Here is a 19,044-nt window from a genome sequence, read left to right on the forward strand (position 1 = left end):
TGTCAGTAGGTATAATTAAATTTAAAAAAGGCATTTGTAAGTTATTAAATTAAATATTTTATTTCCAAACTTTCCGATACCTTAAATTCTGGCGTAAATTCTGGAAGTGGCAGCCATCTTCATGAATTCACGCTTTTCTCTGTGTTTCTTGCAAGTGTTTTCAGAGTTTGCGGGTCGATATTTAAAACAGCTTGTTCGATATCGACCTTCAGTCGTTCAGGTGTTGGTGGTTTGTGGCTGTAGGCTTTATCTTTGAGGTAACCCCAAAGAAAAAATCTGGCACAGTCAAATCTGGAGATCTTGGTGGTCGTAAGCCTCGACCGATAACGCGATCACCAAGGAATTCTTTAACGAAATCAGAAGTTAAATGCGCTTAGTGTGATGTTGCAACGTCATCTTGCAACCGGCAGTATCGATTTTCGTCTTCCAAGAATGCAGTGAAGTGCAATAAAATATTCTGATATTGTTCTGCAGTAATGGTGTACCCGAATAAAAGAGGACCGAATATTCTTTTTCGTGATATTGCACACCGTACGCCCATCTTCTGCGGGTGCGGTTTTGAACGATACGCGTGAGGACTTTCAGCACTCCAAATCCTCCTGTTACGGCTGTTTATGTAGCCGTCCAGATGAAACCACGCCTTGTCCGTGAAAAAATCGGGTCCATAACACGAATAACCCTCGTGCACGAATCGACAAAACAGATGACAAAATTCTATTCGTTTTTCTTTGTCTGGATCAAGAAGTCGATGAACAGTTTGAATTCAATATGGTCATAAATTTAATTTTTTTGTCGTCCGATGAACGGTTGATTTTAGTAAATTAATTTCAGCTGACAAGCGTCTAATTGATTTTTTTGGCGAGGCAGTTAATCGGTCTTTAATTTCAGCGATTATGTCTGCATCAAACACTGTCATCGATCTCCTGTATTCCTTGTTTTTAAAGAACCTGTCTCTAAATGTAGCCGCTAACCTTAAAACTGATGTCTTGTTAGGTGCTGGTTTATCACGGTACTTATAACAAAAACATTCTTGCGCTGCAACTGCTGATCGCGTGCTAAAGTACGACCCAAGAATAAAAACACTTTTATCTTGTGAAAACACCATCTTCTCTGAGCGTTTTGATTGCTTTTGTTTTGTGGCTATCAGTAGCAGTCTACTGTGTCGGTGCGATTTTCATTTGTTGTATGAGTCCATTCCAGTAAAACGTATGGGAGTCAGGCAGCCGATTCAAATATTATAGAAAGCTCAGCGGGTAGTGTTTTAAATCGGACATGTGTATATTAAGTACCCCGACGGGGAGTCTTATTCTTTAAGACTTTGGGGGTTGGCGTCCCCACGGGCCTAGCCTCTGCAGCTATTCTTCCCACTATACAGTGAGCTGCAGAACACTTTACATTATACACATATACTACACCAAGAACACTACATAAATTACAACATACACACTTACACAATTACACAACAACATCCTACACTGATATTTCTTACATTAACACTCGGTGGTGTTGCGACATCTTACGAAACGCAACCGTAACCCAAGGTGGGAACAAATCGTGCCGATGGGTGAATGGCTCTACGTAGTGAGTCCCGAACGATGTCCTCTGGGCACCAGGGCGAACCCAGTTGTATTTAGCTCTAACTCCAGTACGCGTGCGCTCTGCTGGAGTGGTCCATTTTTCGCCGGTACTCGTGGGACCAAAATTTCAGTTCCAACAATTAACACAATGATGGTTGGTGGTCCATCTGAAAAAACCACCAATTCAAGTCTTGCGAAGAGACCTCGATCAGCTTCGTCTGACGAGGATAAAAGTCCTACAAAAGAGAAAGAATCAAAATATAAAAATATTAGATTCGTTGTTCTCAAAAATAGTCAGGAAGGTGGCTCCCTTCAAAAGGTCTCACCGTTTTTAATAAACAAAACCATAACAGGTGCAAGTGGCTCCCCGAAGAATATCAGGAAATTACGCGACGGATCAATTCTGGTTGAAACATTCAACGATGAGCAGAGTCGATCTATCTTACGTCTCCGTAATATGGGTGGTATAAATATAAGTACAGAATGCCACAAAACGTTAAATACGTGCCGGGGTGTAATTTTTTGTAGAGACCTTCTAGATATAGATATCTCGGAAATAGTTGATGAGCTTTGCCACCAAGATGTTGTTGAGGTGAAGCGTATAATGAGACGGCAGAACGGAACAGAAGAACCGACACCGTCTCTTATATTAACATTCAATCTCCCTGTTCCACCAGAGAAGATTAAAGTGGGTTACCTCTCGGTTCGGGTACGACCATTCATACCCAACCCACGGCGATGTTTCAGATGCCAAGGTTTTGGTCATACTACAACATCTTGCACGAAAACTGAGATCTGTGCTCGATGTGGTAAAGAAGGTCACAACGACACTAACTGCAAAGAAAGTGAAAAATGTGCAAACTGCAATGGTCCACATACAGCCCGCTCCCGAGATTGCCCAACTTTTAAAGAAGAAAAGGCAATTCTCAAAATCTGTACGGAGCAAAAAATATCTTTTCCGGCTGCACGTAGAGAATATAAAAAGATAAACAACTCACGGAACCTGGTTAAACCAGACGTATCTTTTGCCACCGCTACAACTAAACAAATTCCTACAAATGCTAATAATCAGCAGTGCGGATCCTGCAATGAACTTAAAAAACTTGTTCAGATGCTATCTGATCAAGTAGCTTCACTTACAGCCACTATCTCAGAGCTGACAAAAATGAATAAAAAGTCCTCCGTCGCAGCTAGTGAATCAAACAGTATGATACATACGAAAGTTCCTATTCCCAAAATCGTACCGCCACGAATAGCGACTATCACAGCTGGCAGTAAGCCACCTAATAAGCTCCCCATAAAGGGAACCCACATAACTATCTCTTCTGGGATGTCAACTACAGCATCCCATTCAAATAAATCTCCTCCACCATCACCTCATATACTGGAGGATATGGTTGAAGAACCACCCGACCCTAGGGCATCGGAGTTCTTTAAAATAAAAAATACAAAAAAGAAAAACCGAATCACGTACAACTAATTATTATATAGTTTCCGAAATTTATTTTTTTATTTGTTTTTTACACTTATGAACATTATTCAGTGGAATGTTAGAGGTATTCGGTCCCGCATTGAAGATATTAGAGTACTGGCGCACACACATGATCCACTAATCATGTGTTTCCAGGAAACTCACCTTCTACAACATGACCGAATTACTCTTAGAGGATACTTCTGCGAGAGATACGACTGCCTAGTAGACAGTAGGGAGAGTGGTGGAGTAGCGATTTTCATGAAGAATGGGGTGTCAGCTACAAGAATTCAACTAACCACTGTCATTCCTGCTATTGCAGTAAAGGTCACTATTCCCTTCAAATTGCATATCTGCAATCTGTATCTCTCACCGAACACTGTGTTCAGTGCTTTAGATGTCTCAAATCTCCTTACACAAATACCATCTCCATCGTTAATAGTAGGAGACTTCAATGCCCATCATATTTCCTGGGGCTCAACCTTCTGCTCCACTCGAGGAAATATGATAAACAGATTGAGACAAGATTTTGACCTTTGCCTACTGAATAATGGATCACACACATTTATGTCCTTATCAACTGGTGCTGCATCTAACCTTGATCTTTCCATATGCTCACCGAATGTACTCCCTCATCTTAATTGGTCGATTTGTGATGACTATCACGGCAGTGATCATAGACCAATTATTATTAGTTTCGGTGTAGACTGCGAGATTAAAAGAATGCCACGGAGATGGATTGTTGAAAAGGCGGATTGGAACGGATACTGTAAAGCATTCCAATCTCAGTATGACGATGGAGCGAACATCCTCGACCAATATTCTTCTTTTACGTCCATGATACTTAAGAATGCCAACAGGTATATCCCACAAACATCGGGTAATCCTAGACGTCCTTTCGTTCCATGGTGGAACGATGAATGCAAAATTGCTATTAGGAATCGACGGCAGGCACTACGTAAATTTAATCGTAGGCCCACAACAGAACATCTAAATTTATACCGCAGGGCTAGAGCGGTGTGCCGTCGAGTATTCTTGGACGCTAAGAGGAATTCATGGACGAAATACGTGAGCACTATCTCGCGCACTACTTCCACGTCTACTGTATGGAAGAAAATTCGTGCAATCTTCGGATCACCGAAACAATCTATTCTTGGTCTTATTGATGAAGGAGAACTCCTTTCATCATCCTCGGAAGTGGTAAATAGTCTAGCAAAATCTTTCCGCTCGGTGTCTCTCACCTCATCATATAATTACGATTTTCAACGGTACAAGATACAAATGGAGGTGTTGTCGTTAAACATTGGTGATTCGGTTGGTGAATTAAACACTCCATTCGTATATAAAGAATTGTTACATGCACTTAAAAATTCACGGGACACTTCCCCTGGACCGGACAACATTCGCCTTTCCATGCTCTCACACCTTCCTAATTTGGCACTACAACAACTTTTGAATATTTTCAACGGTTTATTCTCCGAACAAGTCTTCCCACCCGGCTGGTCAGAAGCATTTATTATACCAGTACCAAAACCTGGTAAAGACCAGACGAACCCTTCAAGCTATCGCCCTATTTCATTAACAAGCGTTTTGTGTAAAATAATGGAGAGAATGGTAAACCGCAGACTTACATGGTACTTGGAGAAACATGGCTTTCTATCTCCAGAACAGTGTGGTTTTCGACAAGGACGATCTTCTATTGACCATTTAGTGTCACTAGAAACAGCCATACAAAACGCTTTCCTCAATCGGCAACACCTCGTCGCTATCTTTTTTGATATAAAAAAGGCGTATGACACAGCCTGGCGACGTGGTATTCTTAACACTCTCCAAAAATGGGGAATCAAGGGCAATATGCTTGCTTTTATCCGGGGATTCTTAAATCACCGAACGGCTCGTGTTCGTGTAGATGATTCGCTCTCAGATAGTGTCATCTTGGAGAATGGAGTGCCCCAAGGTAGTGTATTAAGTGCCACCTTATTTTCTGTAGCCATAAATGATATTACCAAATGTGTTCAGGCTCCTGTCTCATGCTCTCTATTTGCTGACGACTTTGCTATCTACATTGCAAGCCGTTCGGCACCTACAGCAGAGAGACTACTGCAGAACACTATATATCACCTTGAAGCTTGGTCCAGGATTACTGGTTTCACATTTTCATGCGAAAAAACAAAATGTATAGTTTTTTCTCGGCTACGAAACCCTTCTATTCCGCAAATTTTTCTGAACGGTGAGACTATTACTCTCTCTAATTACGTTAAGTTTTTAGGTTTATTTTTTGATAGCCGTTTTACTTGGGTCAAACATATAAAAGAATTAAAAACAAAATGTACCAAACTTTTAGATATGATACAAGTCCTTACTAACACCAACTGGGGAGCCGATAGATCATGTATGATACGTTTTTACTATTCCTTTGTTCGCTCCCGTTTAGATTACGGTTGTGTGGCCTACTCATCAGCTCGTCAAACCGTGCTTAAAATGCTGGATAGTGTACATCATGCTTTCCTTCGGCTTGCCACAGGCGCGTTTAGATCAAGTCCTGTCGCAAGCTTACTTGTAGACTGTGGTGAACCATCACTTTGGGATAGACGAGACCAGCTTTTATTATCGTATTTTGCTCGTCTCAGAGGACAGCCAAATCACCCGGCTCTTGAGTCAGTCTTTAAAAATCCTAATCTAGGAAAGTATGAGGATCATCCACGTCGTACTGCACCTGTAGGTGTCCGTACCTGGCGTCTGCTGCAGCATATAAATGTTGACACACCGTCATTCTTTCCTATGTACCCTTGCTCATATCCTCCATGGAGAATAAGCCTTATAAATTTTAATTTTGACCTGACTACATGTAATAAACAATCAACACCATCTATCGTCTTTCAGCAGATGTTTCAGTGTGTTCTCTCCAAGACGAAACCAGACGCGGTTGTATACACTGATGGATCGAAACAAAACGATACGGTTGGGTGTGCTTTTGTTGTTAATGAGAGAACTTATATGTTTGGTCTCCCCAGTATTACGAGTGTGTTTACCGCTGAACTATATGCTATAAATAAGGCTCTAAACATCATTAACCCTAAATATAGAAAAATTCTTATTTGCAGTGACTCGTGTAGTGCTCTCCAAGCCTTAAAGAACTTTTATTCCAAACATCCTATCGTCATTGAAATTTACAACGCAATCGCTGAGTTGAATAATCGCAACACAGAATTAAGTTTTTGCTGGGTCCCTAGCCACGTAGGGATTCCAGGTAATGAACATGCAGATTCCGCTGCCAAAGAAGCATGTAACCAGCCTCCTTTCACCACCCGAGTTGCTACTTCTGATTTCATAAACTATGTAAAACAATTATTAAGAACAAGGTGGCAAGGTGATTGGACAGCTACTGTCGATAATAAACTCCGTCAGATTAAAGATTCTGTGTTACCATGGAACTCCTCATACAGAAAACCCCGGCGTGAGGAAGTAGTTCTCTGTCGATTGCGGATAGGACACACGAGAGTCACACACGAGTACCTGTTTACAAGAGGACAACCACCTCTATGCGCAAGATGCAACTGCCGCATGACTGTGCGCCACATACTCGTGGACTGCATATGTTATGCGGCATTGCGTCGTAAATTTAAATTACCTGGTAACATCCGTGGTATCTTGCGTGACGATAAGGAGGTTTTAAACCGGATGTTTATATTTTTACATAGTATAGGGTTAATGCAAAAAATTTAATAAGTATGTGTTCTTTCGTAATTGTATGTATTGTCCTATGTATTGTTTTTGTTATCCGAGTAGGGAGCCTTTTACACTCCCTATCGGATTTTTTTGTTTTTTTTTGTATGTTTTTTAAATTCGTCTGTGATATTAGTTATAAGATTTTTGTGATATTAGTTTTAAGTTTTATCTCCTTTTTTAGTTTTAAGTTTTATTTATTTTTAATGTGATAGTTTTTAACATAGTTTTAAGTTTTATTTATTTTTAATGTGATAGTTTTTAACAGAGTTACATATTAGTGTTTTTGTTATCCGAGAATGGGCCTTTTACACCCATTCCGGATTTTGTTTCTGTGATAGTAGTTTTAAGTTTTAATTTTATCTAAAAACCTAAAATTATTTTTATTTATTTATTTTTTTATCTATTTATTTATTTTCCGGGCGATGATAACGTTCAACCGTTTTTCGCCCTTAAAAAAAAAAAAAAAAAAAAAAAAAAAAAAAAAAAAAAAAAAAATATTAAGTTTTAATTCGTAATGATTTACTTGTAGGTAACTTGATGACATTCATCTTTAAACCAAGAGAGTACTATGTACGTAAAAGTTAGAGTAAACGCATTTAAATTAAATGAGCTTATAAGGGGAAGGGAAAAATTTCAGGTCAGTCTTTACTCAATAAAGATTTCCATCTCTTGTTTGGTCCTTTGGTCTTGTTTGGTGCATCGAGCATGAAGCGTATATTACTATGGTCTATATCGATCCTTTCTTTATTAAAATAATCACAATAGAATTTTTCAATAGATTTAATGAATTTTGACAAATGATGAAGGCAAGAATTGAGACTTCATAAAAGCAACATCTGCTGATAGACATGGATTATACAGGTTAAAATTAATGTAACAATGTAGACACTGGATTACGTGGGGTTTGCTGAAACCAAAACCACCTAAACATTTTCATAACACTATCCTATTCATATAACTTATACAGGGTGTCCCATATAAAACGCAACCCAACCTTATATTTGTAGGTATTGAAATAATAAAAAGGCATGTGTAAATGTAATTTTTATTATTACCATCCATTACCTTACATTTAGAGTAAATGTTGGAAGTGGCCGCCATCTTCTTGAATACAAGCTTCAATTCTTTTTACAGCGTTTCTTGCAACTTTTTTCAAAGTTTGTGGCTGGATATTTAATACAGCTTGTTCAATATTGACTTTCAATTGTTCAAGTGTTCGTGGTTTGTTGCTGTAGGCTTTTTCTTTGAGGTAACCCCGTAGAAAAAAATCCGCCGCAGTCAAATCTGGAGATCTTGTTGGCCACAAGCCTCGACCGATAACTCGATTACCAAAGAATTCCTCAACGAAATCAGAAGTTGAACCTGCGTAGTGCGGTGTCGCACCGTCATGTTGTAACCAGCAGTGTCTGTCTTCCAAGAGTGCAATGAAGTGAAATAAAATATCCTGATATCGTTCTGCATTAATGGTGTACTCGAAAAAAATACGACCGATTATTTTCTTCCGCGATATCGCGCACCACATACCCGACTTCTGCGGGTGTAATTGTTTTTCGTGATAAATGTGGGGATTTTCAGCACTCCAAATTCTACTGTTTTGCCTGTTTACGTAGCAAGCCAAATGAAACCACGCTTCATCTGTGAAAAATAACGAATCCATAACATTAATTCCCTCACGCAGAAATCGACGGAACCATTGGCAATATTGTAGCCGTTTTTCTTTGTCGGGCTCAAGAAGTCGATGAACCGTTTGAATGCGATAAGGTCGTAATCGTAATTGTTTGGTCGCCCGATGAACAGTTGATTTAGACAAATTAATTTCAGCAGACAAACGTCTGATCGATTTATTTGGCGAGGCGAGTAATCGGTGTTTGATTTCAGTGACTGTGTCTGTATTCAACACTGACGCAGATCTTTTGTGTTCCTTGTTATTAACAGAACCAGTCTCTCTAAACTTTGCAACTAACCTTAATACTGATGTTTTGTTAGGAGCTGATTTATCTGGGTACTTATGGCGAAACAAATCTTGCACTGCAACCACTGATTTCGTACCGAAGTACGACTCAACAATGAAAGCACGTTCATCTAGCGAAAACACTATCTTGTCTCAAGCAATACGCTGAACGTTATGATTGCATTGTTGTTACTAACGGTAGTGTTCTTCTAGCCGCGATGTTCAGATGTTGGATGAGTCCATTTCAGTAACGAGTAGGGGAGTAAGCTTGACTTTTGAAATTTCATGTATGAGTGATTGATGGGTTGCGTTTTATATGGGACACTGTACAATTATCAATTTCATTTTTTTTAAATTACTGTTGGCCTTTTTTTTACTTCTACAAAAACATACTTTTAATAACATGCCAAGAAGGACTGAAGGAATAGATAATTTTATTTTGTAATTCCTTTTTTTCTCCATTACACAAGATATAGCATAGGTTTTTATAATGAATATATAAATTTAAATAGTGTGTACATTATTTAAAATTTTTTTTTAGGTTATGTACCATGCAGAATTTGAAAAGACAAAAGGTAAACTGACTCAAGTGGCTGATGATCCAGAAACTCTTCGTATAAAACAGAATTCAAAAATAATCAGGTGGGAGCAACAATTTTTATATCTACATGGTTTATTTGCTGTCAAAAATAAATAAACCGTAACCTTAGATTTATTGAGATATGAAGTAGTCCATAGCTGACTAATCAGTTCACCATGTTTATACCTGTTGAATTAAGTTTAACTACCGATTTAAAATTCTTTTACAGAGCGATTAATTTTTAACAACAAAGTAAATAGGACTGGTTTTCTTTTATTACACAGGTATATTCAGCTATTAGCCATCATAAATGATAGCATTGCGATTTCAATGAAGTTATTGGTGTGGTATTTTGTACAGTAAACCCTGCTGTAATAACTTAATTGTTCTAAATAATATAATAATCCTTTTTGTAGGTTCAACTACAAGAAGATCCTTCATTACTATATTTTAATTGAACAACAAATCAGACTCTTCATTGTTTTACACTGCCTAAAACACAGTTACACAGTCTTTCATAGCCTTAGAGCTAGCTTAGGTTTGACATCCTTATCAATCATCTTTTCCAAGAGTATGCAACTGTGACCATCATTCCTATCCTCTGTGATTATGAGAACCGATTTGCTGAATGTCTCTTTGGCTGTTGCCATTTACCTTACTTCACACCTTTCAATACGCAGTTAAGCAGAACCAGATATATTGAATGACAAATGAAATGGGTTTTTGGCTTCCTCTGTTAATTAAGTTCACATATTAGGGTAATCTTAAGCAGCTAAATGCCTATATTTAGAGCTTCATTGAATTTTTTGATGAAAAATTGATTGATTACATCTGATTTGTCTTCCGATTTACTCAAACCACTCTTTGCTGATACAAAACACTCTTGTGTTGATTTAACATACTGTCAAATGCCTTTGCAGAAATAGCTGTATGATTTATAGACATAATAGTTGTTTGGATTCAGTGAGTTACCGAATAATTGAGTAATTCATTTCTTAAAAATATTGTTTTACTTCTGGGATCGATTATTGTAAGTTTTTTCTCTGAAGTATCGGTGTTTCACTTCTTATTTTTCAAATGCTTATCTTTGTCTTTTTTTATAATGCTGAATGCAGTAATTTAATTTTTCACAATTTTGACTATTTTATTTACTTTCATACCTTTTTCTCTTGATTTCAATATTTGCTTTCATTATATCATTATACAGCTGAAACCTTCCATAACTATAATTATTAATTGTGCTTTTATTTTATTAGGCAAAAATTAATATTTGTGATGAACATAATGAGACATAACAATTAAAATAATTACTGTACATAGTTCAAAAGCATTGTAAAAGAAATCTTTGACTGAAATGAGATACAGTAATTATTGTAAGAAAGATTCATTAAGATGATCAGACGACATTAGAAAAAGATAATCTAAAAATCGTACGTCCTGTCTGTAATACATCATATTATGTGGTACTGTATCGGAGTATAAAATGCAGTGAAAGTTAAACAGTTGAAGTGACATTGGAATCCAAGAGCATCCAATCAGTTAAACTTAATTTTATTAATTTAAGTGATCATCTCTAGTCAGTCTACTGTATTTAGAATGATGTCAAAAAGTATTATTATATTTCAATTTTGTCTGCTTATTTAGTGTTATTAAAACTTGATAGGTTGTGATCTTTTTTTGTGTATCTAGATTGTGTTTTGTATGATTTATTTAAGTATATTAAATCTGATGACTTAGGGTTAACAAAATCATAATCCATTTAAATTATTACACAAACTTTTTTTTGCTATACTTTCAGTCATCAAAAATGATATTATGCTAATATTACCACATTTCTCTGTTGAGAATCTGCTATTTCTTTTATTGATTACTAGCAACACTAGTATTATATATCATCTCCAACACTGCTTCGCCGCCCATGCTCTATGGTTACTTGCTTTTCCCACTGTGGTCAGGGCTAAACACCCTTCCCATCAGGTCCCCTTGTGTTCATTAAATTCATGCTTGTGAGAATAATAATGATAAATAAAAATTAAAGCCTGTTCAAATTATTTAAACTATCAGTATATTTTAATTTCAGTATAATTAATAAGAAGAACATGTACACAAATTTTCATCAATATATCTCAGTAGATTTGCTGGGTGTTGATTATGAATCACTCACAACATTTTATATATTTATAAAACTGGCAGTTTCAGAAGCTATTTATTTCTTTTTGTTTTATTCAGATATCAATAAAATTAAATTCAGATTTGCTTTTGTCTACTATGATAACATAAAACAGAAGAGATTAATTAATTTTATTAAAAATGAAGTTACATACAAGCCACTTTTATCTTTATCAAGAATATTTCTATTATAAGATGATAATATATTAAATCTTTTCATTTTTGGTTTTATCTTATTATTTCTATTTTTACAGTTAAATATTTTAGCATTTCTTTCCCTGCCAATTTGTGTTGGTTTATAGATCTATCTTGTTTCATCATAAGAAAATAATCATAATGCCTATTTGAAGGATTATTGGTATTTTAGAGTATTAAACGGTCATAAAATAAAATCACTTTTATGAATGATGTTTGATGCATAATGCACAGCCTTTGAGATGCATGAGTATTTGTCATTAAACAGACAGTGTTTGTTTATTATCTTCTGAATACATAAGTAAATTATACTGATAAAAAATTGTTTGTTTGTCTCTAAATATTTTAAAATCTGTTTGTCATTATCTGTAAATATTATTGTTCTTTAGTTAGCTTTTAGATGTGTCAGTGAGGAATATTGTGGACAATGTCATTGAATATTGTTGCAATAAAGATGAACATTTCATTTTGATTATGACAAAATGTTGTCACTATAGTTATATATGATAACTCTAATAGATTTTATGTTTTTATTGCAGTAATGTTGCTTATCATGGTGATTTACAAAAGAAAGCTGCTATGGAACAGAAACGTACAATAAACAATGAAAATGGTGATACTAGATCAGGTATTTTTAATTTTCTTATCACTACAAGCTTCTACTCATGATTATTTTAACTGCATAGTTATAGCAATATTTATGGCTACATCCAAGACAAAATTTGAGCAGTAACAAGTCTTTTTTTAATTGATCTACATGTAATAATATTAAATTAAAGTAAAAATGGTATGGAATATGTTTTTCTTCTGCGTAAGTTAATAGAATAATTTTTTAACATTATTTTGACATAAAATGAATTATTTTTCTGTAATAGAGAAAGTTTATTATAGAAAATAATTTTTTGTGAATGCATTTAAAAAAAAGGAAGATGTTTAATGAAGATGCAATGGAAGAGAAATGTTAGAAGGAAATGATCAAGTATAGATAATTGATTCACTATCTACAAAGTTATAGATAATTTCAGGAAACAATAACGCCTGCATTGATCCAACATTCATGGAACAAGTGTTTAGAAACAATTCAGTCATACGAATCTTTGGATAGTTTACACTTACTCATCATTTAGAAAAAAAATGAATTAATTGATTTTTTAATTGATGTTTTTTTTTCTTTTTTAACAATCATCTAAAGTTATACTGGTTAAAGTGCTAACAGCTGAGTTATGTTGCTTTCTGTTTGATGGGCCCCATTCACTAAGTTATGAAACAGTAGTATTCTAATACACATAATTTAAGTAAATTATAAATTTATAAATAGACTTTTTTCTTAACTAAGTTGCTCCTGGTAATCCCAAGATTGTGAAAAAGTGTATGTTCTCATTAGAGTTTAAAAGTATTGGTTTTATTTTTTTTTAATTTTCCAGCATTAAAACTATAGGTTCTCTCCTAAGTATCTTGCCTTAAGAATTGGAAAAATTGCATAAGTAAAAAGTGAATTGCAGTCACTTCAAAGGAGATCCCTTTACAATAGTTAAGATACAGTGTTTTCTGTTGATTACTAATGGACACATTCTTCAAGCCCAGGTCTTTTTTTTACCTCTGGGACCGCCGTTAGGTATTGCTTCAGAGGATGAGATGAATGATTTGTAGCATGTGTGAAAATGTTACGCCTGACCTGATTTCAAACCCGGGACCTCCAGATGAAAGACTGAGATGCTACCACTCGCATCATGGAGGCCACCTACAAGCCCAGGCCTGGATTTAATTAAATGCACTGGTGCTGACGGCATTAAGAAACCTGCTGACAAAAACTTGTAAATTGCAACTGGAACTTGTGCTGGGTAACTGTATGCCTCAGCATTCCAAAATCTAATGTTTCTTTTTCAGTAAATTTAAGCTGCAAGGTGTGCAAATACTTCTTGAGATACGCCAAAATACTAGTAATATTTAGGCCTAAATTTTCCAGACTGCTCATAGCCTTCAGCTAATGTTTTGTAGCATTTATTAGAGATTCCTTTCTTTCTGACCTTGGCTTAATGAATAATTTTTAAACAGTATGGTCAGTTTTATGTTTAAAATGACATTATTATATTTACTATTCATAAATTGGAGTTGTCAATTTTAAGTGGAAATCTAGAACTTTCAATTTAATTGTCTTAATAATTGTGAATTATTTATCCTCTTCAGTAAAACTTTAAACTTAAGTTACCGAGAGATCGTGTTAGGTAGAATGAAAATGAGCAGTGTAATTTCAGATGACATTAAAAAAAAAAATTAATGCGGCATGGGCGTACATAGGGTGTACGTAGTACAGAATAGACCACAAAAAAGGTTATAATAATGAACTAAGGTCTGCTGAACTTTTAGTTTGATATGTTCTGTTTTACTTATTTACTGATGATTCCAAACTGCATGGCAATCTCTTGGGAGAAGATTCAATAGCCAAAAAGAAGAAAAAGGTTCATATAAACATAGTTCAGAAAACATTGTTGCAGGTTTCGGCTTGCAAAACATAGCCCTGCATTTTTCTCCCTTTCTGAAATTAAACCGTACTAAAATTCCTCAGGTATAAATCAAAGGGTAAATCTGGTGCCTCCTTGTGGTTTTTGAACTAAGAAATTGAATAAAAGTGGTATAAGACCTCTGTCTCACTTAGGTTTTAAGAAAAACGGGGTAAAACATGAAAATGTCTTGTTGGAAAATACACTTTTTTAAGTTTGAATTAAATTAACTTCATTAATTTATCAATAAACAAATAAAAATTTTATAAAACTTTTTAGACAATTTAATTGTGAGAAAATTGATATAACTTCTACTGAAATTAAATACAAATTTGAGAAGTTCAACTTTAATTGGAAACAAAACACACAAACTGGATCGGAAAAGTGATTAATTTTAAACAGAACAATTTACATACAAATGCTAAAAGTTATAAAAATAAATTTGAAAGACATCCTTCTAAAATATATTAAAATCTTTTATTTTTTCATAGATTGGTAATAACAGCTGATCAGCAATAAAGTGTAGTGTTTAGCATTTGAATATTCATTTGAACTGTGTTTATGCTGTTATTTTTCAGTCAGTCGTCACGATTGGTGATACTACAAATTTGTTTTCATTTGGAGAGTTGATGGACATGTTGTTGATTTATATTGGCTGCTGTGTGTGAATACCGAAAAACTTATCCAGATCTAAGAGGACTGATTAGGCTTTGGAGAGGCAAGTTCAAGAAACTGGTATACTTAAACCAGAAAAATTTGATGCTAGTTGTGATGTGAACGTACTTTGAGAAAATGCCAATGCTGAAGAAGCAATCTTCAACACGGTACAATTATCTCCCACCTCAAGCACCAGAAGGTTGCCACATCACTTTCATGTTTTGCAGTCAAATGTGTGGCGAACATTGCAGGAGCAACAATTCCACCTATTCCATATAACACATGTACAAGAGTCATTACCTTCTGATTTTGATAAACGGATGGAATTTTATCGATGGTTAATAGAAAATGTGAACTTCCTCCCTATTTCCTAAGTAATATTCTAATTACTAATGAATCCTTTTTACAAGAAGTGACATTGTTATTATCAAACACACACTTGGGCAAAACAAAATCCCCATGAGACTCTTGCAAGTCATTTCCAATGCAGTTTTTCATGTAATCGTGTGGTGTGGTTTTCTTAGTGATAATCTCATAACCCACCAGTTTGGTCTAGTGGTGAATGCGTCTTCCCAAACCAGCTGATTTGGAAGTTGAGAGTTCCAGCGTTCAAGTCCTAGTAAAGTCAGTTATTTTTACACGAATTTGAATACTAGATTGTGGATACCGGTGTTCTTTGGTGGTTGGGTTTCAATTAACTACACATCTCAGGAATGGTCAAACTGAGACCGTACAAGACTACACTTCATTTACTCATACATATCATCCTCATTCATCCTCTGAAGTATTATCTGAAAGGTAATTACCAGAGACTAAACAGGAAACAGAAAGAAGGAAAGTGATAATCTCATAGGCCCCTTTTTCTTACCCCCAAGTCTCAATGGAGAGCGTTACTTGCCTTTTTTGTGGGCAAATTTGATGGAACTCTTGGAAGGTGTTCCACCTGCAGGTAGAGTGCATAATGTGGTTTTTCAGTGATGGCACACTTGCTCACTATTGTTCATGATGCGATGAATCGTTTAAATAACACATTTATTAAGCATTGGATTGGTCAAAACAGACCGGTTAAAGGCCACCTCAATCTCCCGATCTCTCACCAGAAGACTTTTTTCTTTGGGGTTGGATGAAGTCGTTAGTCTATTCTGCTTGTATTGGCACATAAAAAGAATTGAGACATCCTGTACTAGAAATTGGAGCTACTATTATCTGAAATAATAATGATGCTGGGTATCATGTGTCTGGCTGTCATGGATTCACCGAACTGAACTATGCATTGAACAGAATGACAACCACATTTACCAACTGCATTGAAGAAATTTTTTCAGCTTTATCAAGTAAACATTTTGATATTTAATAATTTTTAGAAAAATCAAAAAGTATCTCATTTTTATTTTTTTAAACTATCTGTATTGATTTTTTTCTGTTATTGATAAGTTTTCTATTTGTTTTCATTTACATTATGTTGTTCATTGATGAAAATTGTTCTAACCAATTGCTGTTATTAAGATAATAATTATTATTATATTTTCTGCTAAGAAAACTATGATTTCTATGTAGAGTACTGTTTACATTTCTTAGCTTCATTATTTTATTATATATTGACTCATTTCAGAATAATTCCATTATCAAAACATATTAACTGTACTGGTAAAAGTATCAGTATAATAAGTTTTAACAATTGAGTTATTCTGAAATGCATTAACATATAATAAAATAATGAAGCTAAGAAAGGTAAACAATACTTAACATAGAAATCATAGTGTTCTTAGGAGAAAATATAATAATAATTATTATCTTAATAACAACTTTAACAAGATTAATCAGACCAGAATTATTGTAAAGAAAATTGTTGTGTTTAAAATCATATCACTTTTCCGATCCAATTTATGTGTTTTGTTATCAACTAAAGTTGAACTTCTTAAATTTTTGTTTAATTTTAATAGACGTTATTTACATCAATTTTTTCACTATTAAATTCTCTATAAAGTTAACTAGAAATTTTTATTTGTTTAGGTAAATTAACAAAGTTATTTTATTCCAAACCTAAACAAGAGTATTTTCCAACAAAATCTTTTATGTTTTACTCTGTTTTTCTTAAAACCTAAGTGAGATAGAGATTTGGGACCAATTCAATTTCTTAGATCAAAAACCATGAGGAAGCACTAAATTTACCCCTTGATTTATACCCCAGGAATTTTAGTATGGTTTAATTTCAGAAAGGGTGTAAAAAGCAGGGCTAAATGTTTCGCAAGCCAAAACTCACCAACAAAGTTTTCCGAACAATGTTTATATGAAACTTTTTCTTCTTTCTGGCATTAGAATCATCTCACAGTACAGTTTTGAATCACTGTATTTATGTATATACTTAATATTGATAAGTATCTTTTGGCGAGTCCTATAGCATAAAGTAGTCATGTAGGATCTAGAAGACATTTCAAAAACTGTTGTCATAACACTTTTCTAAAGCATTCTCTGTTGTTTGGTCTTGTTTTTACTCTATGATAAAAATAATTTACTTGTGGCGGCTTAAATTTATTCTTTTTTTATCCCGCTTAAAAAGTGCATTTTAGTAACGATACTTTTTTTTTGTTTTAAAATCCCTTCTCCCCCGGGTCGGTTATCCACTTAAGTATTCTAACCCGGGGGAGTGTCCAGTTACTCTAAGGAGGCCTTCCCGCCCACTGGCTAAAATTCCGGCACGGCAGGTCAGCCTCCCCGGTCGGATCCTTTGTTGTTGCCTGGCTCTAATCCCCGAGACAGGAAAACCAGGTCCAGCTTCGCCGTCCCCAGCCCTGCCCCGGGAACCGGGACTCGGTCTTGATAGATTGCCTGCCTCAAACCCCGCCATGAGGCACCAGGACGGCGATGCCGCTCCAGACCCCCGCAGCGAGGCCGGGTCTCGGTGTTTATATTACCCAATAAGCCGATCACATAACCCCTACTCACAGTCGTGACTTTCATAAGGAGACAATATACATGAATATCTTTGTACTACAATTACTACCATCGTTTATTAGTACCCCATACGTCTTTCGATGTCGTCCTTCTCTTTTAAGACTAAAAAAGAGAACTTTTCAAATATACTCCAGTTTTTTTCAGAGCCCAATATGAACTGATTAGATCCTTGGGTGTGAGATTTTGTATTCCCATCCGGAACCTAGATATTGTCCATTTGTGGCATTCAAAAATTGTATGCTCAGCTGTGTCGTCGCTTTTACAAAACCCACAACGTGGAGAGCTCCTTTTGCCAAAACGAAATAGATATTGTTCAAATTTTCCATGTCCAGAAAGCATCTGAGATACATAGTAACTGACCTCGCCGTGTTTTCGATTGACCCACTGTCTAATGTCTGGTATCAGCTTTTTTGTCCACACAGACCCGTCGTGTTGACTCCATCTCCGCTGCCATGGCTGCTTGACCACGTCAGAAGCATCACACCGTTCCATGCCCTGGAATCGAAGCCATCGCTCCAATACTTGGAGTTCTATGGGCATTGACGACGCCAGGACACATGCAGTTTCATAAGATATTGTACGGTAACCGGACGTCACCCCAACCAAAGCATGTCTATGTAGACTCCTCATTAGTCTGGCGTTTCTCTCCGTAAATACTGCTCTATACCAAACCGGCGCAGCATATAGTAAGGCCGAAGTGCAAGCAGAGAGTAAAACCTTGCGTTTGGACGAACGTGGGGCTTCACGTCTATTAATTAACAATAATATGGCCTTGAGTGTTTTTTCAGCAGTTTTGCATCTTTCAACGATGTGGGGACCAAAATTTAATGACTTATCTATAATCAAGCCAAGATATTTTAGTTTGTACTACCCTTCTCAATCTATGATCTCCAATATTCAGTTCGAGGTCTCGTAGTTGTCCCGCGATCATTATATACTCACACTTAATCAAAGATAACGTCAGTCCCTGTTCTGTTAGCCATTCACTGACCATTTCAAGTGCTCTATTCCCAGAGGTCTCAAGTTCTGACTCAGTCTTGGCGCTAACCAAGACTTAATCGCTAAGTCGTCCGCATATGCGACAACCTCGGCCCCGGCAGGTAATTGCAATCGTAGTACACCGTCGAAAGCAATAAGCCACAACAGTGGTCCCAGGACCGATCCTTGGGGAACTCTTCCATGAATTTGATAATCTAATGTTCCCTCCAGCGTATTTACCCTGGTCCATCTGTCGGAAAGGTACTCAGCAATCTGTCTCA

General features: G+C 35.9%; 1 protein-coding gene across 2 annotated transcripts in view; it reads left to right on the plus strand.

Moving 5' to 3' along the window:
- Lasp (LIM and SH3 domain protein Lasp) overlaps positions 1-19,044 on the plus strand; it is a 211,381-nt gene that overhangs the window by 145,839 nt on the left and 46,498 nt on the right. For both annotated transcript variants that reach the window (XM_075362452.1, XM_075362453.1), the window contains exons 4-5: positions 9,270-9,370; positions 12,212-12,300. In XM_075362452.1, the coding sequence (XP_075218567.1) occupies positions 9,270-9,370; positions 12,212-12,300 (190 nt within the window). The remainder of the gene's footprint in view (positions 1-9,269; positions 9,371-12,211; positions 12,301-19,044) is intronic.

The sequence above is a fragment of the Lycorma delicatula genome, chromosome 4, assembly GCF_047948215.1.
Source record: "Lycorma delicatula isolate Av1 chromosome 4, ASM4794821v1, whole genome shotgun sequence".
NCBI classification, from domain to species: domain Eukaryota; kingdom Metazoa; phylum Arthropoda; class Insecta; order Hemiptera; family Fulgoridae; genus Lycorma; species Lycorma delicatula.